This window comes from Gekko japonicus, unplaced genomic scaffold (genome assembly GCF_001447785.1).
Source record: "Gekko japonicus isolate JY-2015 unplaced genomic scaffold, Gekko_japonicus_V1.1 scaffold740, whole genome shotgun sequence".
Classification (NCBI taxonomy): Eukaryota; Metazoa; Chordata; class Lepidosauria; order Squamata; family Gekkonidae; genus Gekko; species Gekko japonicus.
Genome location: NW_015172576.1, coordinates 72,418 through 99,350, shown reverse-complemented (window position 1 = coordinate 99,350; position 26,933 = coordinate 72,418). Strand labels below are relative to the sequence as shown.

Sequence of the window (26,933 nt, the reverse complement as noted above, 5' to 3'; positions counted from 1 at the left end):
TGGTCCATCTTTCTGGGCAATTGTAACATGTACAAGGCAATGCATGTAAAGCACTGTGAACATTCTAAAGCAATACAGAGAAACAAAGACTTTTTATTGGAAATTGTTGCTTTGGGAATCAAGCCCAACCCTGTCCTACTGATGGTGAAAGATTTCCCCTGCATCTGATGAGTTGCTGCCTCACCTGTTACCTTTTTTCTTTTTTTGCTTAGATAGTCCTTTACCTCCGGATGTGTCTCGCTCACAGTGCGGGCATTGTGCCCACCTCTCAGAGCTTAGCTGATATGCAGGACCATGCTCCAGCCATCGGCCGCTATATAAGAAATCTCCTGTCTGGACATTTTATAACATCCTCGTCCTCAAAAGGTGGTGAAAGCAACCCTGTACAGATCTACATAAGTCTCCTTCAGCAGCTGCTGTCTGGTGTTGGAGGTGAGAAACCATGGGCGACAGAACTAAAAGAAAAAGCTTTCGTTTATTGATTTGATAAGACTGTCTCATGTATGAGTATTTAATATAATATTTCAAAACATAAATGCAGCTACTTTACCAGGTGTGTAGGAAGTTCTTGTCCTAAGAATACAAGAGTTACCTTGCTGAGTTTGACTAAGATCTGCTTATTTAAGTATTTTGCTCCCATTGGCCAGCTAGTTGCCTTTGGGTACTCTCAAACAGGCCATGATGTAGTTTCTAAGTTGTCTGTCCCCATCATCTGGTATTCAGAAGTAATGCTGTCTTTAATCATGGTGGTTATGTACAGCTGTCACATAAATATCCATTGCTAGACCCATCCTTTTTTCTCTAGTCCTTATAGAAAGACATCTAAACTAGTAGCCATCACCGCACACTGCGGAATTTTATGTCATAATTGTAAGAATTTCCCAACCCCATTCCATGGACAAAAAAAACACACCTTATTTGCAAGGGGACATGGGCGGGCGCCGGATGCCACCGGAAACGCGATCAGACGCCCGCCCTTGCCCCGCAGTTTCCGGAAACTAGTACCTCCGAGGTACTAGTTTTTTGCCACGCAGTTTCAGCGGGAAGCCTTGGTTGAGCCACGGGAGTGCTACGCTTCCCAGATGTGCTTGTGAGATCGCGCCCGGAAACTCCGCCTGTTTTCCGTCTCACTTGTGTGGCTTCTGTTCCGTGTGACCGCAGCCTTAGTATTTTTCTTCCATTGGCCAGCTAGTTGCCTCTGGGTACTCTCAAACAGGCCATGATGTAGTTTCTAAGTTGTCTGTCCCCATCATCTGGTATTCAGAAGTAATGCTGTCTTTAATCATGGTGGTTATGTGCAGCTGTCACATAAATATCCATTGCTAGACCCATCCTTTTTTCTCTAGTCCTTATAGAAAGACATCTAAACTAGTAGCCATCACCGCACACTGCGGAATTTTATGTCATAATTGTAAGAATTTCCCAACCCCATTCCAGATTGACCACAGGAGACAAAGAAAGGTCTCAGAAATGCTGAGTCCCCAAGAGCTCCTGGATGTGTCATTGTAGGCTGGTTTGTAGGGCCTGTTACGTGCTGGCTGGAGGGGATGGAAACTGAAGGTTAGCTGTTCTCTAGTGGTCCAGGTGGGGCAGTCTTAGCACTAGTGGGAAGAAGCTCCTCATGGAGGAAGGCAGGAATCAATTTGTGAATGCTGCTTTCCTTTTTTCCCTTTGTGAAATGTCAAAACTTCTATTCTCTCTCGAGGGGAGGAGGACACTGATATGCTTGGGTTCTTCCCACAATCCCTGGAGGCAGGAAGTTGATTGCACTTTCCATTTCGGGGGGGGGCACCCTCAGTCTTTTTCCTGCCTCTGTCTGAGGGAGCAGTGGATTTAGAGAGCTCCTAAGATTTTCCTTTAAGAAGCTCCTTTGGTTGCACTTTGTTTTCCTCCTTCCACATGTGTGCCTTTCTGTATGCCTCTCCCTTTGTTTAATCACCTTCCCCAACTCTCCCTCAGAGGAAGACCTGTGTTCTTCTGGCCTTGTCCGTCCCCCCATCCCCCCCAAGGCTGTTTGCCTTTTGCCCGCTGCTTCAGTCATCATGATATCTCTGAGCATGGGTCCTCCTCTGAGGTGATCCCCAGGCATCAGAGTAGGAAATCCCTGCAAACCCACTTGCCCTGCAATGCCACCGTGGCAGAGCTCCTGGAAAGAGCCATAGGCCAGGATCATGAAGAAGCAGGCTTGGTTTTTGGTGCCAAAACTGTGCCCTCTACTGATCAGCCGGGACGGCCTGTATCAGCCCATCAGGCCTGCTCAACACAGCTGTTTGAAGGGAGATAATCGCTCCCCACCAGGGGGGAAGCCAGGAGGGGCAAGAGCCCTTTGTTGTTCCACCAACCTCCCAGGACTGGCTAGAACTATCTGTATCCAATCAGTTAGAGAAGGAAAAAAGAGCTTCTTTACCCTACTAGAAGAGGCGTTGTGAGGCCTCTTCCCCCCCTCACTCTTCCCTCTCCAGTCAAACACCTTCTAAAAATTAGCTTCTTCAAGGCTTTTAGACACAGAGAAATGCCAGGGCTCCTCTTGGCCAATAAAGGCTGCCTGTAAAAGCACCTTCCCCATTAGGAACAATAATTCAGATTTCTCAGACTACAGATCTGAAGATAGGGATTCTCCCTTGGGCCCTGAGGTTTCTGATGCAGGTCTGGATAAAGACCAGTTGTCTGAGGACAAAGTCCCTCAGTAGAGCAAGCCAACTCACCACCTTTTTTTCTCATACGGAGCTTCCCGCTCTCTTACATAAAGCATTAAAAATCCTACGACTTTCTGCACCCTAAGGTAGGAATCCCCAAGGAGGAACAGGATGATGATGATGGTGATGATGACCCTAGGTCTTCTCTAGGGTTAGAGAGTTGGGTTCAACTTTTCCCTTCCCTTCCATTTTAAAAACAGAGATAAAAGAGGAATGGTCAGATCCTACCAATAACCATTTTCATTCTGGACAAGCTAAAAGAACGTACCCTTTTCCTCCCAAAGTAACCAGCTTACTGAAAGTTCCGGTGGTAGATGCTCATGTGGCTAGCTTAGCATCAGGGGTGGCTCTTCCAAAAGAGGGAGAGGGAACCCTTAAAGATCCCAATGATCGAAAAAGTGTCTGAACTCTCCACAGAGCCCATGAGGTCATTGCCTCTCCGTTAAAACCTCTGCTGCCACTTCTCTGATGGCAAGAGCCTCATGCATGTGGCTTCATAAATTGTCCCAAGAATACCCAGATTTAAATCAGCGCCTGTCAAGTTATATGGACAATTTGGAGAGGGCAGCAGCCTTCATGTCTGATTCTATCCTGGACACGATCAAATTCTCAGCAAGGGCCATGGCTTTCACAGTGGTAGTCAGAAGACATCTCTGGCTCAAGCAGGCCCATAGCCAGGATTTTGTGGCTTGTGGGGCAATTTTTTTTCTGGTGGGGCTGAAGTTCTCAGTGCAGAAAGAAAAGCCAATAGCCAATAGAAAGCTGTTACCAGGATAGATCTCTAAATTGCGAGCTGTCAACAACTTTAGATGAAAGTTCTCAGCTGCTGCAAGTTAATCACTTCTGCCAGCCTAAGCAGCAATTCTGATAACAAGCCGGCAGGTGGGGGTTTTGACTTCTTTAGTCAAGAAAGCTAACACTTAGGCAGAAACATTCTCTTAAAGGAGACCAGTTTCTTGACACAGAGTTAGAAGGAATCCTAGAGGTCACCTGCTCCAACCCCCTTGCTCAGTGCAGAATTAGTCAACTACAGCACCCTACTCTGCTTAAAGGAGTACATGCCTTTAAAAATGTTTTTAAATGATTGAGAAAAGCATTTACAGGAGAAATTTTTGTGGGGCTGTGTCTTTAAGAAAGGGGGCGGAGCCCCCCAAAGCCCCACCATAGCTATGGGTCTGGGCTCAAGCCCTGGAATGTGGACTCCCTTTCTAAGTCTCATGTGGCATCTTGGCCTTTCCTTATCAGCCACCGACAAATGGGTAAAAGAAATCATAACCCATGACTATTCAATAGAATTTGTCACCCCGCCTCATGACAGATTTCCAGAGCTCACCAGTCCCTCACTGTCCCATCAAGAGACAGCACACAAAGGATGCCATCGGACATCTGGTAGAGATTGCCGCCATTGAACCTGTGCCATTGCCACAAAGGTTCTTATGCATCTACTCAGTTTTTTCATAGTTCCCAAAAAGAATGGGGACTGGAGGGCTATCCTTGACCTCAAATTCCTGAACAGGTTTGTCAGGTGCAGGAAGTTCAAAATTGAGACCTTGAAGACCATTGTGGAAGCCCCACAGCCAGAGGACTTAATGGCCTCCGTCAATTAGACTGAGGCAGATTTTCACATGCCTATAACAACCCAGAACAGACAGTATCTGAGATTCACCTTCAGTCAAAACCACTTCCAGTTCAGGGCCATGCCATCTGTGCCCCGGATATTCACAAAACTGATCATCTCACTTGTTGCAAGCCTGCATCTCAAAGGAATCCATATCCATCCCTACCTTGATAACCTCCTTACAAGGTCCCCTTCACAAGAGCAGGCACTCTGGGACATTCAGTGACCACAGACCTACAGATCACAACAGGTGCCAGCCTGATGGTTGGGGGAGCCCATTGTGCACTGGGCCATGTGCCGGGGACCTGGTCCCATCAAGAAGCTTCCCTCAGCATCAGTCTTTTGGAACTGCATGCAATTCGTCTGGCATGTCTCCCCTTCCAAGACTATCTGTCTCAATTGAACATATGCATATGGACGGGCAACACCATGGCCAAGGCGCCTGTGAACTGCCAGGGATGCACCAGAGCCAAGAAGCTATAGCAGGAGTCAACTAGCCTCATGTCCTGGGCAGAACCACATCCGGCCTTTCTCAGAGCAGAACACGTCAGCAGCATAGCAGATGTTCAAGCAGATTGGCTCAGCCGCACCAGGCTGGACCAGGGGGAGTGGTCCCTCGGCCAGGAAACATTCCAGCCCCTGGTTCTACATTTCAGCCTACTGTGCATAGATCTCTTTGCCTCCCCAACCAACACTCAGATTCTTCTTGAGACGCCAGTGTCAACAAGCAGAACAAGTGGATGTTCTGATGTCCCCTTGGCCATCGGGCCTTCTTTATGCCTTTCCCCTCCATACAGGTTCTGAACAAAGTGAAGCAGGGGAAGGAAGAGTTGATTTGCCTGGCCCCATTCTGGCCCAGGAGACCTTGGTTTGTCCACCCTGCTGAAATCAACCTCCACGGGAACATCCGTTGTTGCCCAGTATTGCTAACCCAGAGTCCCATCTGTCATCCAGACCCAGCTGGACTTTGTCTCACAGGATAGAGATTGAGCAGCAAGTGGTTTCTCTGATCAGGTCATTCAGACCATGTCAACTAGCCTCATGTCCTGGGCAGAACCACATCCGGCCTTTCTCAGAGCAGAACACGTCAGCAGCATAGCAGATGTTCAAGCAGATTGGCTCAGCCGCACCAGGCTTGACCAGGGGGAGTGGTCCCTCGGCCAGGAAACATTCCAGCCCCTGGTTCTACATTTCAGCCTACTGTGCATAGATCTCTTTGCCTCCCCAACCAATGCCAACACTCAGAATCTTCTTGAGATGCCAGTGTCAACAAGCAGAACAAGTGGACGCTCTGATGTCCCCTTGGCCATCGGGCCTTCTTTAAGCCTTTCCCCTCCATACCTTTGATTCCAAAGGTTCTGAACAAAGTGAAGCAGGAGAAGGAAGAGTTGATTTGCCTGGCCCCATTCTGGCCCAGGAGACCTTGGTTTTTCCACCCTGCTGAAATCAACCTCCACGGGAACATCCGTTGTTGCCCAGTATTGCTAACCCAGAGTCCCATCTGTCATCCAGACCCAGCTGGACTTTGTCTCACAGGATAGAGATTGAGCAGCAAGTGGTTTCTCTGATCAGGTCATTCAGACCATGATGGCAGCCCGGAGAAGCTCCACTTCTAGAGTTTACAACAGTTCTTGGATGGCTTTTGTCAGATGGTGCAAGAGGAAACACCTGCAATCCAGACACCCTGGATCTTCCTCAGGTATTGTTCTTCCTACAGGATGGAGTCTTTCAGGGTCAAACAGCAGGTAGCTGCTCTTAGGTCTGTCTCCAGGTAGCTGCTCTGAGCACTGTACTGTCTTCAGTTAGCGGTGCACCACTCTCCAGGCACCCAGCGGTGAAGAGATTTCTGAAGGGCGTTACTTTGTTTCAGCCCCCTACAGCGCACAGGTTTCCTTCTTGGAGAATTCATGTCGTTCTTCAGGTTCTAACCAGTCCTGCATTTCAGCCTCTGAGGGAGGTTACCCTGAAGTTCCCTAATCTGAAGGTACTTTTCCTGGTAGCTGTTACATCAGAAATACGGGTCCCAGAGATAGGTGCTCTTTCCATCAGAAAAGGCCTATGTATCTTCCATAAAGGCATGGTGGTTCTGCGCATAGATTCCCACCTTCATTCCCAAAGGTCGACACACCTTTTCACAGCTCGCAGGAGATATATTTGCCTTCCTTCTGCCTGAAGCCGTCTTATCCTAAGGGAGAAGAATCGGCACTCACTTTGCAGAGCACTTCACATTTATATCAGAAGGACCAAGCCATTTAGAAAGCCGGATTCCCTTTTTGTGGTTTTCCATCCAGCAGTCAAAAGGCTATACTAAGGCTATACTGAGCAGGTAGCTGAAGGACTGCATCTCCTTGGCATATGAATCTCAGGGCCTTCCAAGTCCCAGAGGGGGGAATCACAGCTCAGGAGTGCTTCTACGTCATCCGCATTCAACACAAAGGCATCTGTTGCAGATATCAGGAAGACCTGGGCCTCGGTGTCAACATTTATCAGGGACTACAAGATGGACTGTTATCACCACGGCTGATGCAGCGTTTGGGCGGAGAGTCCTACAAGAAGTGGTCTAGTTCTACTGTTATCTGCATGCTTGGCAGTGTCTCAGGTATGCTTGAGCTTTGTGACATCCCAAGCGTGCCAGAGTGTCCTCCTCCTCTTGAGAGAGAACAAAACATTGGACTTACCGTGAAGGCTCCTCCTTCTCGAGGGTGAGGAGGGCACTCTGGACCCACCCTAGTTTGGAGGGTCTCTGTTCAGCCTAAAGGGTGACTGACTGCCAATCTCCATGTTAATTGTTCTTTCACTGTTCTAACAGTTTATCTTTACCTTCAGGGCTATTTTTGGGCAGGAACGCACAGGAACGGAGTTCCGGCTGGCTTCAGAGCTGGCCACGCCCACTACAGCCAAACCCTCTGCATGCCTGGCTACAGAGGGAAGGCCTGGAGAGTGACCCCCCTGGCGATTGTGAGATGGGCGGGCCAGGGGGGGCCCTGGAAGGATCAGGGAGGCATTTAAATGCCTCCTCGGCTTGTCCAAGGGCCGGCTTGCCTTCCCTTCCCTTCAAGGGGGGGCTTGCCTGGGCTCCCCGCAGCCACATGGGGTGTGGCCTAATATGCTAATGTACCGTGCGTTTGGGGGTGTGGCCTAATAGGCTAATGAGTTTCTCCTGTTGGGTGTGGCCTATTGTGCTAATGAGTTCCTGCTGGACTTTTTCTACAAAAAAAGCCCTGTTTACCTTTATGGTTTATTTCATAGGATTATGTAAACCTTGTTGTCTGTCTGTTTGTTTGGCATACACTGTGGTGTGTTATCAGCTGTGGAAGTCCCCAGACTGAGAGTGGGCTCCTCCTCCCACCCTGGAGATGGAAAGTGCAATTAATTTCCTGCCTCCAGGGATTGTGGGAAGAGGAACCCAACCGTACCAGTGTCCTCCTCGCCCTCAAGAAGAAGGAACCTTCACGGTAAGTCCAGTGTTCCGTTCCCCTCCAAAAGAAGACTCAGGACGTAACTGTATATGCAATGGTACTTTGCATTTCTATTGTACAGCATGTCTTCCATTGCCTCCAGCACTCTAGGATTTCCCCACCCCCTCTTACATCACTTCCTCTCATCACAGCGACACCGGAAGTGGCATCACTTCCAGTATCGCGGGATTTTGGCAGCTGCACCAGTCATTCTTCCATCTTTCCTGCTTTTGGGTTCTGTGTGGGTGAGTCCAGGATGGTGTGGCTTCTTCTGCCATGTAATTTTGGAGTGTCTTGTCTTCAGGGGAGGAAAAGGAGATCCAATGTGTTTGTCATTTCCTTCAACAACAAATTACAATTCTTGTTGTTGTGACGATCAAATTTTGGCATAGACTGTGTTTTGCTTATTTCAACAGTTACGCCTCTTAATTCCAATATCAAATGAATTTTGACCTTGAGATGCCAATATTTTCTGGGCTCCAGAGGTTGGTGATCCAGTTTTGCCTCTGGACTGCATTTCCCCCCCTTTGCCTGAACCAAGTGAGATGTATGTCATGAACAGAAGGATTTGGCTTGGTTTCAGCTGCTTGTTTCTTACTTCACTTGAAGGGTGTCTAAAGCATTTAGCAACAGCAGAAGTGACTTGTCAGTGCATGCAAAGTGTCATTGTTATTCAGAGTGCATCTTTTAAAGATGTTACTGCTGGGCACATTCTCCAAATAGTGTGGAAGTCTTTTTAGAGCATCATGAGTACTGAGTTGTGAAATGCTATGCATGTTGGATGTTGTAGCTGATCTTTCTGTGAGTCTCTGTATTGCCCAGTTGGGCTGCTTGGGCTTCCAAGTATCTGTCTAAAGACTTCTCTTTAGTGTCTTGAGAATCCTAGATTTCATGGCTTTTTTTGGAAGTATGTTTCTCGCCCCTGATGTTTCAGATTAAGTATGCAAATTGTTCTGATGCGGGTTTCAGTTCCAATCAGTTTCCTTATTTTTACCATATGGCTTGACTTGCAAAGTACACGTCAGCCTTAACTAAAAAACCCCACACCCTTACATAATATTTTGTACTATGTTTGGAATGTTATTGGCATGTTTGTTTTTTAGGCAAGAAATAAGATCAGATAGTTAAGGCAAAACTATTTTATTAGCAGATACCTCTGTTAGTGAGTGTACAAATTGATATTATTTCTTTCTTTTTTTTTTTAAATGTAGGTTTGCCCGTAATGTACTGCCTCCTGGAGGTTGTCTCAGTCTATCCTGAGAAACTAGCAGCAAGATTTGTAGACAAAATGGATTGGATAAAGGTAAGTTAAACAGTTATGAAAGATACGTGGCTTTATCTCAGTAAATGCTGCATTTCATTCCAACAGAACTGGTTTTTGAGAATAAAAATGATTAGAAGGGGAAAAAAAGGTTAAAATTGAATAGAGTTGCTACAGTCCAATGAAGGAGACCTGTGTGCAGGAACATGTTTCCATGTACAGCTTTTAAAACCATTATTTCAAATTTTGGTTAAACTGGAGCTCAGGTTTGCATTAACTGTAGTAGTAGTAGAATTTATTGTATTTAGATTTCGCCATTGGCCATTACAAATTTTACAAAACCATAAAATACATTAACAGATAAAAATTTTAAATCTTGGTTAAACTGGAGCCCTGGTTTGCATTAACTGTGGTTAAGGCTGGTGCTAATGTCGGGGGAAGGATGTGGGGAGGTAGTTGCTGACTAAGTTAATTATCATTAAAAGGGGATCTTTTGTAGGTCTGCACTGGCACATTATCTCTTCGTTGTGAGGTTTCTCTCTAAATTTCATAGGGATATTGTTATCAAGGTTAGACCTTGGGCTTTAAGAACACTCCTATCAGAATTTGAAAGATAATAATGGACAACTAAAAGAGATCGTGAAAATGCCTTTTAAGAATGTTGTAAACTGAAAACAGCTTTTGTGATTCAATAGTTTTAGTGTAGAACAACTAATCTATTAGATTGTCAGGGCTTGGATATTTTTGTTTTCCATGCTGTGTCTGTTGCCATTCTGCTTGCGTGTTACACAGGTGTGCTAGTGGGTCCCGTGTCACAGACATGGTAGATAGGGCTGCAGGAATTAATGATTGTGCAGAATTCTCCCATACTGTATTTTTTTCTTCTCCTACAATTAGAACGTTGGGGATGGTTGTGATGTCGTCATATCCCAAGTAGGACTGTTGGATAGTTGAATGCATCTGTTTATTCATGAAATGCTAGTCAATGTCAATGTACATTTAATACCCCCCCTCCCATTTAACCACTACAGAGTCTTATGAATACGAACAAGGAAGAAATGCGGGAGCTGGCTGCTCTATTTTATTCAGTAATTTTGACGACCGTGTCAGAGAATGAATTTAAGACATCTGTTCAGCAGCTGATAAAAACGGCTAAGGACAATCATGTAACTTCAGTTACCTTTGCTTTTTTGTTATTTTATGTTGTTTTTATTAATAATAATTTAACATGTTGGGAAAAGACAACCAAGGGGAAGAGGGGAACATGATAGAGGTTTATAAATTTACTTTTGGGCTGCAAAAAGTGGCTACAAAGAATTTCTTCTCCCATTGTACTAGAACTCAGAGGCACTCTATAAAACAGATGGGCAAATAGATTCAAGTCATGCAAAAGGAAGTGCTTCTTCAGTCAGCAAGTAATTAAATGGTGGAGTTGACTGCTCATGGACGTAGTGAGGGCTCTTACAGAAACTTGCTTGGAAAGGGGATTAGCCATATGAGTTAAGTTCAAAGTATACAGACCTCTGTTCATTCATCAAGGCTTCATAGTCATGTCCCCCCCCCAAAAAAAAGCCTTCTGCAGCTTTCAGGGTCCTTTGAATAGCTGAGGGTTGGGGGGACCTAGGGTTGCCAAGTGCGTTCTTCTTGGCGGGGGGGTCGGGGTGGGGTTTCCCCTGGGGCCCGATTCCGCGGCGGCGGAAATCTGGCCACCAAAGCGGGGGGAAGTCCGCCCCCCGGGGGGACTTGGCAGCCCTAGGGGGACCTTTGGGAACAGTGTGGGATGTAGCATGGAGCTCTGCAACTGAAAGGAGGTTCATTGGAAACTTGGGGATCCTCTTCCTCTATTCCATGAGTAGAGGGCCCTTCTTTTGGAACTATGTCTCCGTAATGATTAGAGACTGAGGAGTTGCTTTGCATTTCTTCGTTTATTTAAATGCATATCAGATATTTTGAATATATACTTCTGTTTTTGTTTGCCTTTTCCCCATTTGGCAACAGTTACTAATAATAAAACGGAACAAGTTTTGGGTGCCACCATTCAGTTATCCGTAGATTTCGCCATGGGCTATGTACAGTCCCGTAGCTAGGGATTTTTTCGAGAGGGGGCCTTGGGGAGGTACAGCTAATTATAAATCAAAGTTAATTATATTAATTCAATTTGGGGGCAGCCTGGGAGGGAGGGGGCCCAAAAGGAACACTAGGGGGCCAGGCCCCATGGGCCCCACATTAGCTACGGGCCTGGCTATGTAGATGCTTACTTAGGATTGCTGACCTAAATGAGCAAATATTTATCCTCTGTTACTGGGAAGGTATAAACATTAACCCCATTGAAGCTGGTTGGAATTCTTCCAGTTACTACATTAGCAGGGGTGCCACCGTCAAACTTGTGTACGAATTCCTTGCAGGACTACTCATACCATTCTAAATGTTGATGTTTTATGTGAACTGAATGTCCCTTCTGAGATGTTGGCTTTCTCCCTGTAGAATCTGGAAATGCAACATGGATCCTTGTTGGCTCTAGGATTCACAGTAGGACGGTATTTGTCAAAGAGGAAAGCCAGGATGGTAGAAATGCATGACCTTGACCAGCCAGACACTATTGTTGTCCCAGAGCAAGATCAGCTGATCAAGTCAACAACAGTGACTATAGGTCAGTTTGTACCTTTTTTAAAACTCTGCTTGTGTTCTGGACCCTCTCATTGATTTCATCACGGTTCTTGGAGTGAAATTTCTCTTCTGACCTTGTTCACTGCCTTCACCCCTAGTCCACATTGTTGACAGTCTTGGGAAGCCAACCGCAAAGTTCTCACAACATAGTGGTGTGCTCCTCCAGCTCATTGATTGGGACTAGTGCAATTGTTGTTTGGTGCTTTTGCACTCAGTTCTTGATCAGAGTTTCCTATTCGTTGTGTATGTTACATTACATTACATTATACTTTCAACTTATATACCGCTCCTTCCTGGGGGCTCGTAGCGGTTTACAGAGACATTTAAATCATCCTGACTAGGGCCACAGTGCAGGGGGAGGGGTGAATGCCTACCAGGCACCCGAACAGCAAGGTTCTTTCCATGGTGGGTTCTTTCCATTTTCAAGGCGACGGTATCTCGGCGGAGATCTTTTTCCGCAGCGACTCCTTCTGGAGTGGGCCTCACGGCACACGACTATGTCCTTATGCTAGATTTCTCTAGCTTCATAACATGAAAATACATCTAACAGATAAGTGTTCCAGAAAGGAGAAATGTGTTGGTGTTGTCTATCCAGGCACACAATTATGACAGTACTAATTTTTGGACAGCTGCCAATTCATGTTTTGTTCTTGGTAACCCTGCAAAAAAATTTTTTTAAAGAAAGAAATTATGCTGCTTCTCCAAGAACCTGCCTAATGCAGCTTACAAAATAAAATAAAATAAAAAGATTAAAAGGTATTCATTAAAATCCAGCATTAAAAACCCAGCCCAGCAAAGAACCACAGACAATAAAAACAGACTAAAATTGTGTTGAGAGGGTAACAAGACTTTGTAGTATCATAAAGAAAAATCAAAATGGGTAGCCGTGTTAGTCTGTCTGTTGCAGCAGAAAAGAGTAAGGGTCCAGTAGCACCTTAAAGACTAACAGATTTTGGGGCAGGGTGTGAGCTTTCGTGAGTCATCACTCACTTCTGCAGACACAGCTAGAATGTGAGTCCATCTGCCCCATAGACTGGCAAGTGGAGTGACCTCAGAGGCTGAATGACATCAGCAGGCAAATGACACTAGGTGTGATTGGACCAGGTGTGACATGCTGGGACATTCAATTGCTGATTTAGGAGTGGCAGTTATCTTACAGGGGTGTTTCGGGGGGAGATTGGAAAGAGTAACTGCTGGATTGCGACTAATGATAGTGCTCAGGATGGTGTGTCCATCTGGATTGGGTTGAGGCTTGGGTTTCCTGTCTCATTGCTGGTGCTTGTTTCTCCGTGCCCCTTGCCTCTCTGCATGTTGCACCTGGTCCAATCACACCTGCTGTTGTCATTTGCATCATGGCATCTGAAGTCACTCCACTTTCCAGTATATGGGGCAGATGGACTCACATTCTGGCTCTGTTTGATGAAATGGGTGGTGACTCACATTGTAGCTGTACTTAAAGAAGTGAGCAGTGAGTCACCAAAGCTCATACAGGGAAATCAGGGAAAATTCTGCATAGGAGTGTTATATTAGTCTCCTTTGAGGCTTCTGAAATGTGAAGCATTGGCTTTTTAAAGGTGGGATTCTAACCTAACCTGTTTGCTTTTTCCATAGGTTCTTTTTTAGATAGTACCTCACCACTTTTGGCAATAGCTGCTTGTACAGTAGGAATGCCCCTCTGCCCATCCCTAATGAAGGTACTGGTTTCACAAAGCTCCATCTTGTAGAAAGCTTACTAGCCAGGATTCCTTCTGGCAAAGAAACTAATAAGGTAAGATTTATTGACAGGTGTGCTTTAAAAACAAATTTTATCCATGTGAAGCAGATTCCAATAGTCGTTCTGTGGCAAAAATTGAAGCTTACAAAACTGTCAAAAAAGAAAAGGTTAAAAATTCAATTTTTATACCAGTTTGTCACATTTTAGTGCAAACACAGCTACTAATGATACATCTACAATGAAAGTACCTGGATGATGTCACATTTTAGTGCAAACACAGCTACTGATGATACATCTACAATGAAAGTACCTGGAAATCAGCATAAGCTAGAAGGCAGCTTTTGACCAAATCAGTTCAGTTCTGAGTTTTGACAGACATGGTAGTGTAGGCCATTGGAGTTCAATCCGGAATGCTTTTGAAAATTCAGTCTAACTAATAGTGGTGGTTAGTTAAAGGGATGTATTTGAGGCTGGTTTTGAGTGGGATTTCTCACAATAATTATCCCAGGCTACCTTTGTAGTGATATCCATGTCCCACCTTCATGTTCTTCTTCAAAACCCACATTTCCTAGCCTGAATGCCAACTGAATATCCACACATTCATATCTTTCTACTCTTTTCAGTCATCACTTTGTTGCTGTCCATACTTTTGAAATGTAGTTCGTAAGCTCCTCAGAGCATTAGCCTGCCTTTTTAACTTGCATTACTGTGTGAAGTGCCAAATATAGGGATATGACTATATAGATAATTATCCAGGGCTTTAGCAAACTGAGCATTTCATGTTAGAATGAAATAACAGGATCTGCCTACAGCCTTACAGTCTACTTTTGCATTGTGGTAGCGTTCAGTATGAAGGAACATTATAGAAAGATACAACGTTCACGGTTTGGACAAGAGATCAGATGTGCTCCCTAAACCAGAATTATATTTAAACCGCAGTTAGCAATCATGGCTAAGACTGGGTTTGCAGGCTGATTTAAGCTGACCATGTTTAGCATTAATACTTATTGCACACAGAAATACATGGCTGTCACCAAAAATGGGGAGAAGGGGAAGAATTCACACATAAGGGGTGTTGAGAGAATACATGAAAAGATGGAAGTAAATCAGAAATGTTGTATTTGTGTTGGTTTCTTACACAGCGTTTATAGCTAGTAATGTACATTTGATGTACTTTAAGTTCCTTTTTCAGTTGTCTGCCATGTTCTAGTAGGGAAATAAGGTTGTCTGTCTCTTTCAGATGAAAGAACGAGCTATACAGACACTTGGTTACTTTCCTGTGGGAGATGGAGACTTTCCTCACCAGAAGCTACTCTTGCAAGGACTAATGGATTCCGTAGAGGTAATGATGTAATACCATGCTGCATACATTAAGAAGGGTTGGCCTAAAATGGGTACATGGTACTGTGTCCTGCCCTTTAAAATGCAGCTTTAATTTTGCTTTTCGTGTGTTCTGGATTTTGTATATTTAACAAGTTAATGTAGAAAAAAGTAAGAGTCCAGTAGCACCTTAAAGACTAAGAAAATTTGTGGTAGGGTATTAGTATTCGTGAGTCACTGCTCACTTCTTCAGATACAGTAAATGTAGATGTTTTGAAGGAACATCATCAGCTGTTTAGAGTTTTAAGGTTCTGATTTTGCTTCTTGGTTGAGCCAGGAAATAGTGTTCAGATCTATCCTCTTTCCTTCCACGTTCCACTCCCCGTGGCACTGTGCCTCTTTCTTTTAAATTGTTCCTTGGATTCACTAAACAGGTTTCTAATCCCGTGTACTTCTTCTCTTCTGAAGCCAACAAGTAATAATTAAGTAGCATTTATGTATGCAGTACTTTCTGTGTTGACAGCACTTCATATATATGATTACAGAAAAGTGCTCTTAGGACTGCGGCCTTTGGCACTGTGCTTCATCAGCTCCCAACTTGTCTGCATTTGCCTCTGTTCAAACGGTTTGTTTCTCTTCAGGGGTCTTTCTTGCTCTGAGAAGTTATCTAGGTGGAAAATCCCTGCCATTTCCCCCAAACCACATGTGAGAACTGTGAAGTTGTATTGGGGTGGGGGAGACTTGGCACTGAAGTGCAGTTGGTTTAAATGTTAGAAGGAGTTGATGGCTTCTTCTGAACAGCTTTGAATACCTCATCCAAGAAGCCTTTGCTACCCTTGTTCCTTTGGCATTCTGTAATATCTGGAGCTGGTGCCTTGTCTAAGGAGCACGGTCAATGCTTTCCCTGCTTTCTCTTTCAGGCCAAGCAAATTGAACTCCAGTTCACTGTTGGAGAAGCTATAACCAGTGCCGCAATAGGAACCAGCTCCGTAGCTGCCCGCGATGCATGGATGGTAGCTGAAGAAGAGTATACCCCTCCGGCTGGTAAGTCTGAGTGTGGGAAGATCTAGAAAAGGTTTACTCAGTCAGTTGTGTGCACAATGTTTTATCCCCTTTTTTCTTCAATAAGTTACAGGCTGATATCAATGGGAGCTAATGGCCTCTGTCACCTGCCTCAATCCTACTGTCTAATCCCAAATGTTTCGTACCTTTCCAGAAGTAAGCTTGCATTCAATTCCATGTCCTTACGATAGTGCCATGGAGATTTTATTTACGATTGATAGGAGGAAAAAGCTGGAAATGAACATTTGCCAAACATCCAAATATATGTATTTGGGCCTTCCAAGTTTGTGCACAGGAGCAGGTGATAGGTTAAGCTTAATTTTCACTTTATAAATTTGCACTTGTGGTGAAAGAAAATCTGGTTAGGTGAAGGTTGGTTTCAAGCTAAGCATGGGTTTAAGAACTGGCTAAAGACTGAGTGATTTATTTTAAATTGAGCATTTGAATATTACTTTGGGTAGTGTTTTTTTAACTGTTTCATATTGCACCTGATTTAATGAATCTTTAAGCCCATGTTCAGTTTTACTCAGGGGCAATAACTTAAGCTCACATGCTTTGCCTCATCAAAGCCCCCTTTCACCCAATGTGCAAATTTGCAAGCTGCCAACTCGGACACAATCAAGTTCTCTGCCTTTTCTTGTAGAAGACAGGGGACAAAAGGCACACAGTGGCCTCAGGGAACAAGGTAGGCATGCCACTCTAGCGTGATCCAGCCTCACCCTTTGGGCATGTTTGAAGCCCCTGTCAAGAATGTCCTCAGCAGTTAAAAGTGTTCTAGACTCCCAGTAAGAACATAAGAGACGCCAATGTTGGATCAGGCCAAAGGCCCATCCAGTCCAACACTCTGTGTCACACAGTGGCCAGAAATACCAGGTGCCATCAGGAGGTCCACCAGTGGGGCCAGGACATTAGAAGCCCTCCCACTGTTGACCCCCCCCCCCCAAGCACCAAGAAGACAGAGCATCACTTGCCCCAGAGCCCTACCTTGTGGCTAATAGCCACTGATGGACCTCTGCTCCATATGCTTATCTAATTCCCTTTTGAAGCCGTCCATGCTTCCAAGAGTATTCAGCTGCTCAGGTCCTAGATAGCTCAAGCCTGATTTATTCCCCCACTATAACTCCTGGAAAAATGTTGTAGCTTTTCCTGTGCCTGGTTAAAGGCATCTCGGACAAGGGTCATACCACTGAATAACTTGGAGCCTAATAAGTGCTGATCAAATTCCCCATTTTTTCCCCTTTCTGTAATAATCGTGTCTCAATTCTCTCTCCCTCCTTCCCATTTCTTGAATTGCAATAGATGTGAAAGTTAATGATGTGGTTCCTTGGGTCTTGGATCTCATTCTGAATAAACATATTGGCAGCCCCAATCCTCACATACGACAGGCCGCCTGCATCTGGCTCTTGTCACTGGTGAAGAAGCTGAGCACGCACAAAGAAATTAAGGTAGGAAGATGAGGCGATCTCTCTTTTTATGTTTGTTCCGATTCGGTTTTAAGTGTCTTTTTTGGGTGAGCTCTTCCTGCTGTTTTCCCATTTCTCATCTTTTGTGCCTTTCTCCCTTCTATATTCTGGCTTTCTGTTGTTCTTGAATTGTTGTGTATTGCTGAGCAGAAACAGCAGAGGAAAGTTTTGGCCTCTGCGGACAAGCACCTTTCCCCAAAACTCAAGTGACTGTATGAGGCAGTGATACTCTGTGGTTTGGTTAAGGAGCCCTGCGTGGTTCTTTCCTGCGGCTCTTCTGAGCGTGGTTCCCTATTCCCAAAACTCAAGTAACTGTATGAGGCAGTGATACTCTGTGGTTAAGGAGCCCTGCGTGGTTTTTTGACACCTGCGGCTCTTCTGAGCGTGGTTCCCTAATATGGCTCCTGAAAAATGGGGCAGGGTAGGTGGGTAAGGCCCTTGCCCCGTGGGGCTTGTTTTTGACCAGTGGTTCCCACCTTGAAACAGCCATTGCTAGGAGAACAAATAAGCTGGGAGCCTCCCTTAGATGCAGGCCTCATGCCAGGTTTGGAAGTAAATGTTGCTCTTTGGGTTGATTGTAAATGTGACTGCAGCTGTTTACAAGCTACCACTGGTATAAAGGGATGAGTTGCTGCCTCTTCCCTTACTGTAGCTGATGGCTAATGCCACTGAAGAACTCACATTTACACAGTGCTGAATATCTGGCATGTTTTCCTAGAAAATGCTTGCACTTTTTGGCACTTGCGTGTTCAAATCTTACAGAGTGAGGTCAACTCTCTTTCCTTCAGTGGCAAACAAGCTGACTTGGACGCAAGTGTTGTTCATCTTTGGACCTAGTCAGATACTGGCTTAGTTCTTGTGATTCATCAGCACAAGGATCAAGGGATCTTGTTCCCCGCTCTCCCAGCAATTCCATCTGATCCTGGGAAAGTCGATTCCTGGGATCACAGGACCTATGTGATTTAATAACCAGGAGGGTATCGCCCTCTTAGCTGACAGAAGGAGGAGTAGAGTGCAACTTTGCACCCTTCTCCCTCTCCACTGCAGTCTCCTGGCCCACATAGTTGTCACTGCAAGTCCCATGACCCCAGAAATTAACTTTCCCAGGGTTGTTTGGACCTATTGCAAGGAGAGGAGAAGAAAGGAATGATCTGTGGCTGTTGTTGCCTCCTGCAAAATCTGTCCACTACGATCCCAGGTGGAAAGTATGTACACTAACAGGAGGTCCCTTGGGTGTCATCAGAACTGCACATATATGGTAATTGCCAAGCCTGGCTAAATGGCATGTGGATATACATGCAGGACCTCATTGCTGAGTGAACTGCTCCCTTCCCTTTCAGACTGAAGATGGGATTTGGGGAGTGGGAAAGTTTTCAAACATGTATTAGGAAACAATGCATTCTGACTGTATGAATCGACAATTTTTTTTAAAGGAAATTTGTCCTAGAATTTGCACCCTTCTCCCTCTCCACTGCAGTCTCCTGGCCCACATAGTTGTCACTGCAAGTCCCATGACCCCAGAAATCAACTTTCCCAGGGTTGTATGGACCTGTTGCAAGGAGAGGAGAAGAAAGCAATGATCTGTGGCTGCCGTTGCCTCCTGCAAAATCTGTCCACTACGATCCCAGGTGGAAAGTATGTACACTAACAGGAAGTCCCTTGGGTGTCATCTGAACTGCACATATATGGTAATTGTCAAGCCTGGCTAAATGGCATGTAGATATACATGCAGGACCTCATTGTTGAGTGAACTGTTCCCTTCCCTTTCAGACTGAAGATGGGATTTGGGGAGTGGGAAAGTTTTCAAACTTGTATCAGGAAACAACGCATTCTGACTGTATGAATCGACTGTTAATTTTTTTTTAAAGGAAATTTGTCCTAGAATGTAAGACCTCTTTTTTGATTGTTTGTTTCCTCCTCCCCTCTTGTAGTCTCATCTCAAGGAAATTCAAAGTGCATTTGTCTCTGTTCTGTCTGATAGTGACGGTAAGTAGAACTGCATTTACTGATTTTGCCTTTTGACTGAAACATGCCATTCCTTATCAGAAATGCAAGTAAACTTCAGGTATTGAAGATGGGAAGAAAAAGTGACATTTAATGCAGTTAGTTATTTTACTATTTTAATTTCGGTTTGAACTTATTTTGGAGACGGTGAAGTTCGATACTGTGTTAAGTGATACAGAATTAGATGTTAACTGGTGCATGTTGTTCCTGGAATTCGGATTTAGAATTCAGGTTACAGGTTTTATCCAAAGTTGATCCAAGTAAATAATTGCTTAAAAGTTTATTCCCAAATTCAGCCAACAAGTTAATTCCCACATAAAATGAAACATGTATGACATTTAGCAGTACAATAAAATATCCACTGTAACATTAATGGATCCCGCTGAGCATTAGTCATCCTGAGCAAAATGTGTTTTTGAAAAATGAGCTATTCAAATACTAATATTCTGTGTTTTAATTCGTCATGAGGGGGGAGAGGTGTCAACAACTGTTGACATAATGTTTTCAGTGACTAAATACAGTGAAATAGACAATAGCTTTTGTTGGGTCAGTGTCTTAAACAGAGACCTTAACTGGTCACCAAAGCCACAAGTTATATAGCATGAAGTGGGAGGGGGGATCATTAACACAGTCAAAGTTGCTTTGAAATTTTTTGTTGCTACCAGTCACTTGGCTGAACATCCAAGTATAAAACCAAAAACTGACTTACCCCATCAGGTGTAGAATTTCAAAAACTTCATGCCCTGTTTATGCTTCTCCTGTGCTGTGGCTGTCTAGGATTTTGCCCCAAGGGAATTCTCTGTGTAAGCATTAGGGGGATAGTTCTCAGAACCAGGGAGCATTCCCTTTCATTGCAAAAGAAGAGGAACCCTGACCTTACTCTGGAGAAAGGTGGACCAAAAGTAACCTAAATAAACACATATGGAGCTTCGGAATCTGCCATATATAGGGCATCCTAAGCAGAAGTCAAAGGTTTCTAAGCCCATTGACTTCAGTGGACTTTGGGGGGGTATAACTGCTTGGGATGGTACCACCAGTTTTCTGACGCCACTCTCAGAAGTGACTATAACACGTTCATGTTTTAACCAGTATATTTCTGTGTACTACTAATGCCTTTCCATTTTGGCTGATGAAGAGCACTTGAATAATTTGCTGTCTCTTATATCTGTCCCTGGTTTATTGTTCCTTTCATTTCAGCCCTTCTCTTTATCAGTCCCCTGCTCCAGAGGTGGCACTTAGCCAGTTCTAGAAAGATGCTGTAGAATGTTAAATTTTGACAGCTTTCCAGAAAGAACCTGAAAGCTGTTGTGGTTGCCTTTAGAATCTCTGAGCTTGTTTCAAGAGTTTCTGTAATTTTTTTAAAAGAACCCTGACTCTTGGGCCAGTTATGAATTCAGTAACTTGTAATAATTAAATATAATACAGTTTCTTATTAGTAATCAGGTTTTCTGGTATGTTTCTTCTAGAACTCAGCCAGGATGTTGCCTCAAAAGGGCTTGGTTTGGTATATGAGCTTGGGAGTGAACAAGATCAACAGGAACTGGTCACTACACTTGTTGATACTCTAATGACTGGCAAAAGGTATCTGTATATTTATTCTTTGCGGGGTTCATGCTTGGAAGGTGTGTGGGGATGAGGGAGTGGCTGAAGCCATTTAAGAGGCGGAACTTTGAACATAACCTCTTTAAATGTAAAGGTTTGTTGGGTGGTGCTCTTAAATATATCAGTAGACACTTAGTCTGTAAGAATAGGGCTGATTGGTAACTTCGTTGGTGCCAAGAATCATCAAGTCACTGGCTTTAATTACTCCAACTTTGAAGTGGTTTCCCATTTTAGACTTCTTATTTCAAAACCAATGTACTTCTGAATGGTTCCAGATACATGAATGGGTATGAAACCCAAAAATTTATTCTGAACAGTGCTTCCAATTGAACGTTCACTTCCTCACCCCCTCTGCAGTAATACAGAGACATTGTAATGTCATAAGGATCTAAAATTATTCCCTTGCAATTTATATCATCTCAGTAATCTAGGGTACAATGTGTTGGGGAATTATGTTGCTTTATGATTTTTAAATTTATGAATAATTTAATCTCAATCTATACGTACATATCATAACTCTTAAGTTTCTCAGCACCAAACCTCCATTAAAAACTTTTTAATAAGTCAGATCATATACACTAATGGAGCAAGTTTAAGCTTTCATTTATATAAGAAAATGATGCTTAGGTTCTGTATCACCATGTTAACCAGTAAGCATAGTATATAAGATTAATTATATACTCTTGTATGTTTTGATATCTGATATGAATTCATGTGTATTATATTATTTTTCTTTCATATTCATGTTCTCACATTGTTACTATTGTATTAATGTTATTATATATTTATTATTTTAATAAAAGATATTTAAAACTTTTTTAAAAAGTCACTGGCTTTCAGGATTTTGCACATGAAAGCACATTTTTTCTTTCCTTCTTAGAGTCAGGCATGAAGTGACTGGGGAAACTGTGGTGTTCCAGGGATCTGGCCTTGGCAAAACTCCAGATGGGTAAGCTCAGTGATAGAATAACATTTTTGGATTAACTGTTTCGGGAATCCTTCCTGGATCTTTTTTCTCAAGCAATAATTCCATACATTCTGAAGCTTTTGAATTTTTCAGGAGATTTTACTGTGGATTTCCCCCCATTAGCATTGTGGGTAAAATATTATGCTATTGTGGAACTGTTTTAACTTAACTGCTCCACATAACTTATGTCCAGAAGATAACTTGGATACAGTCGATAATAAATGTCCATTTCCCCCCCTGCAAGTCCTCCCTCCAAACGTTACATCCAGTTTTGTTTTCTTTTTTCCCAAGCCAGGGTCTCTCTACTTACCAGGAGCTTTGTTCGCTTGCTAGTGACCTCAACCAGCCAGACTTGGTGTACAAATTCATGAATTTGGCTAATCACCATGCAATGTGGAACTCTCGGAAGGTAATGCCTCTGTAGCTGTTGCAGAGCAAATGGCAGAATGAACCAAACAGGGGCAGTGTAAAGGGCTGGGTCCCAGGGAAGATTTCCATGGATGGAAGGGATTTCTATACCTGGACTGTGACTTCCTTGCCTCCCCTGTAGCTCAGATTGCTGCTCTTCAGGGAAAAATGAGCAGATACACCCCCCTGGAATAGCATGATGGGAGAGTTGGAGGTCTAAATTCCCCACCCCAGTGCACAGAATTCCTCTGTGGGATCCAACAAAATGTGTGTATTCAGAGTCACTTTTGACCTCCTGTTTCTGAATGGTGGGCTGAATCCCATCCTCACAGAATCTAAGGAAAGGACCAAAAAGTCTTCCTATCAAAGACCTTATGGCAAAACTATTGTGATTCATACTTAAACGTGTTCCCGTACACACTTATCCCCCAAGGTCCCTGTAATATACAGACCTTTCTACACATCATACTGATGGGGATTTTGTTATTATTGAATATTTTATATCATCCAGTCCCTTCCACGTAATCTGTGTAGTATGTATATACATTAATCTAAATGATACTCATAGTGGTTGGTTTCAACAATGTTTTCTATTGTTGTGTTTTCACAGGGAGCAGCTTTTGGTTTTAATGTGATTGCTACCAAAGCTGGGGAACAACTGGCTCCTTTCCTCTCTCAGTTGCTTCCTCGTCTCTATCGTTACCAGTTTGACCCCAATATTGGGATTCGGCAAGCTATGACCAGCATTTGGAATGCTCTAGTGACAGACAAATCCGCAGTAAGTGAACAAGAGGAATGTCCATTCTGGTGTTTTGCATGGCTGGAGATTCTTGAGGAGGAGGAAAAAACCTGTTTGGAGAGGAATGAGATCTGCATATGCGCACACACATATTGAAAAGTTGCCTGGCTCGTTACGTTTCATTCTTTGACCTTTTTTCCCCCTGATTAACACTTTAGAACAAAATATGGGTAGTACTTTATGTATTCTATGCTAAAATTGCCCTTACCTAAAATTGCCCAGGCTAACTTGATCTCATCAGATCTCAGAAGCTAAGCAGGGTTGGCCCTGGGTAGTATTTGGATGGGAGACTTCCAAGGATAGCAGGGTCATGACACAGAGGCAGGCAATGGGAAACCACTTCTGAACATCTCTTGCCTTGAATAATAATAGTAACTGTGTAGGAAAATGATCAGCTTTTATGCTTCAGGTATACTGTCATGCACATGTGACTGTTTCATTGTATCATCACGTGACTGGCTATAGCTTCCCATCTTTGATGTACAAGGCAAAATGTGTGTTTCCCACATATGAAGTTGTATATAACTTTTTGTACACACAAGCACTGTTGATGTAGGGAAATCATTGTGAAGAAGCAGCCCTGAGTTGTTTCTTCTGTTTGACACATTATTCCTTGGTGGTCTCTTCTTTTTGTATAGAGTTTCTTAGATCGTCAACTTTTATTATTCACATGGAAAGATTTTGGAAGAGCTAATTTGTTTGTTACGTTTCTCTGCAGTTGTACTTTGCAGTTGGCTCATTATGTGATATGTACTGAGTTGTGGCTTTGGAGACAGTGATCATTTTACAGTTGGTTTCCTTCTTTTCAGGTAGATAAATATATGAAAGAAATCCTTGATGATTTAATAAACAACCTGACCAGCAACATGTGGCGGATTCGAGAGTCCAGGTATTGCTGAAACTGTTTGCTATAGTTAAACAGTGTTGCTTTGGGAAAGTTTTGAAAATGCACATGTAACTTTCCAGTATTAGGTTTTTAAAGTTTTTTTTAAAAAATATATATAACTAAGGGATAGAAATGTAAGAAAAGAGAAGACAAAGATTCTTGAACTGGAATGTATGCCTACATCCCACTGCAAAAGTGGTTAGTAGAGAAGAAGGAAAACTACACATATTGAATCGGCTAAAATTCAGATGTTGACACTGAACACTAATGCTTCATTAAATAAGCTGCTCTGTAAAATAGGAGAAAAAGGGCTGCATGTGGAGTTTTCAGGGTTGTGTGGGTATTTCTGAGGCTTCCATTTTTACTGCATCTTCCCATGCTGCCAGGCAAAAACCTACCCCCAAAACTTTGAGAACCCCTGAAACAGTAGGATCTGGGTAAGGGCATGTGGGTATGGAAGAAGGAGAGGGAGTGAATGAATTTAACCATGGAACTTGCTAGGTGACTTTGGGTCTGTCACCTTCTCAGCTTTCCCTGCTTCACCTTGTTGTTGTGAGGATAAAACTGAGGTGGTAAGAACCATGCATACTGTCCTGACCTCTGTGAAGGAAGGGTGGGATAGAAGTGTTCTGTCTAGTTCAGTAGCTGTCATCAGAAGATGGAATTGCAGAACTGCTGGCTGTATACCTTTGAATTCCAGCTGCGGAATTTCAGCTGCTGTTGACTGAACAATTAGTGAGACTCACCTGGATGCATAATCAAAGCATCCACTAGAGCCAGCGTAGATCTAACAGTCCCGTTCTCTTAGTTATAGTTAAAAGCTGCAGGATACCATGCTTCTTCCCAGAATGACTTTGCTGTTACGTCTGGGCTGGCCATAGCACAGGGTCCCTGAAAGTCTTCCCTTAGAATGTGAGGATGGGGATCAGGTATCCTAAGGTCAGTTTTGATAGGGAGAAGGAATATTTAAAGTAGGCACTAATATAGTGAAAGTGATTGGGGCGGGGGCTAAAAGAGAGAATGAGGGAGTGTCTAAATGAGCGAGTGTCTAAAGGTTTTTTTGTTTATTTACACCTTTGATATGTTTATCCCACCACTCCAAGTTTGCCAGAAGCCGTTCAAAAGATACAACAATAACATCTAGACTTACTCCGTAACTTTTGAGAAAACTACCTTTCTCTTTTGATTGTTGAATTGGTCCAAACTATACATTACTACAGAATAACAACAACATTTCTTTTCGCAGCTGTTTAGCACTGAATGACTTGCTAAGAGGAAGGCCCTTGGACGACATTATTGATAAGCTTCCAGAAATCTGGGAGACTCTCTTTAGAGTGCAAGATGACATTAAGGTACTTAAAAATAAAGCTGCTTTTTATAGGGGAAGTTGTTCACCCTCTCTGCAGGGAATATAGGTCATGGCCTTCAAAAACAGTTCCTGACTAAAGTCTTGATAGGGTTGCCAAACCTCCCGGTTTGCCAGGGGTCCCCCGTTTTGGAGGGGGTTCTACCCGCCGCCGGCCAGATGGCCGGCAGGGGAAGTCCCACCCCCAACACCCACAGCCACCCATCTCTCTCCCTTTAAGTGTTTGGAACCCATGTTTCCTCCCAAGCCTGATCTCCGCAAGCTTGCAGGGAAATGCCAACTTTGTGCTCTTAAAAGGGAAACGTGGCTGCTCTTAAAGGGGAAACGCCGGCTCCTGCATTTAAAAGGGAAACGCCGGCTCCTTTAAGTGCAGCTTCGGAGATGCCCCGCCTCCTCCAGGAACGCCCCCAAAGTCCCCTGCTGGGGGTGGAAGATGGACTTGGCAACCCTAAGTCTTGAATATTTCCCTTCTTCCAATACAGTCAGTGGGTGTATCCCCCCTCCCCATTACAGGGCTAACAGACGTTTTGGTGGGAACAATCTAGGTCAGAGGGGGAGGGGCTTGGGGTTATGCCTGTCAAATTCAGAGCTGTATTGAACTAAAGGCATGAAATATTTATTTGTATATGTATACTATGCGTTTCTGTCCAGTGGGGACCCAAAGCCGCTTACAACCCTGTCCTCCCATTGTTGGGAAACCCAGTCATGGATCTTGTGCATAACAGGTCATTTGTTTCTCAGTGTATTAAAGATAAACAACCTGCCATGCTGAACTTTGTGTTTCTTGATTTTTGAGGGGTGCTTCGGAAACACTGGTGGATTGAGTAATACTTGGTAGGCGCAGGGTCTCAAAAATCTTGTTTTGCGCAAACATACACAATTGCAGTAGGGTTTCTGCCTGTACAGTAGTTTGTTGATGAGTTTGAAGCTGCACTTGGTAAAAGAACCACTAGGATTCTCTGTCTTCACATAAATCCTGTTCTTGAAACAACCCCTTTTAGTTTTTTTGTTGGGTTCCACAGGGTGGGAAAACATGTACTTTATATAAGCTGCATGTAGGCACCCCCTATGTTAATTTATTTTCATTGGAGTTCATTTTGGATCCTAAGGTAAGAAACTGGAGCGAAGCAGAAAGAGAATGAAACATGTATTATCATAAAGTGACTGAAATTGTTAAGCAAAACCAAATGCATCTTCCCCTCTTTTGTTTTCCAGGAATCTGTTCGAAAAGCAGCTGAATTAGCCCTGAAAACTTTAAGTAAGGTAAATTTTAATTCCCTCCTTATAAACTAAAGCCACTCCATTGCCATCAGTGGAATTTCACTAATGCAATTCCTCAATATAACCCAGAAGGATGATAGAGAGATAGTACCAAACCGTGGTCTGGCGACGTACGAATGAGTCCTGTGCTTGCAGGTTCCCTCCCTTCTCCTTGCCCGCTTATTACAGTGATTTGTACTTTAGCTCGGACCCCATTGTTTCACGAGACATCTGAACTACCAGCCTCTTGTTTGTGCATCCCCTCCTAATCAGACTGATTTGCAATCCTGACCTGGAGGGAGAGTACTAGTTTGGGGACTTGGATGTAATGCCAGATTGTGGTGGTGTGGGCCTGAGTCGAAGCTATTAATTGACTTGAGCT

General features: G+C 43.7%; 1 protein-coding gene across 1 annotated transcript in view; it reads left to right on the top strand.

The window, feature by feature from the left end:
* KIAA0368 (KIAA0368 ortholog) overlaps positions 1-26,933 on the top strand; it is a 91,245-nt gene that overhangs the window by 39,222 nt on the left and 25,090 nt on the right. The window contains 17 exon segments of the mRNA XM_015421423.1: positions 213-432; positions 8,984-9,075; positions 10,065-10,199; positions 11,518-11,683; positions 13,312-13,359; positions 13,362-13,468; positions 14,655-14,756; positions 15,655-15,778; positions 17,096-17,241; positions 19,191-19,245; positions 20,730-20,844; positions 21,746-21,814; positions 22,124-22,241; positions 22,851-23,018; positions 23,849-23,928; positions 25,172-25,277; positions 26,507-26,554. Of these exon segments, the coding sequence (XP_015276909.1) occupies positions 213-432; positions 8,984-9,075; positions 10,065-10,199; positions 11,518-11,683; positions 13,312-13,359; positions 13,362-13,468; positions 14,655-14,756; positions 15,655-15,778; positions 17,096-17,241; positions 19,191-19,245; positions 20,730-20,844; positions 21,746-21,814; positions 22,124-22,241; positions 22,851-23,018; positions 23,849-23,928; positions 25,172-25,277; positions 26,507-26,554 (1,899 nt within the window).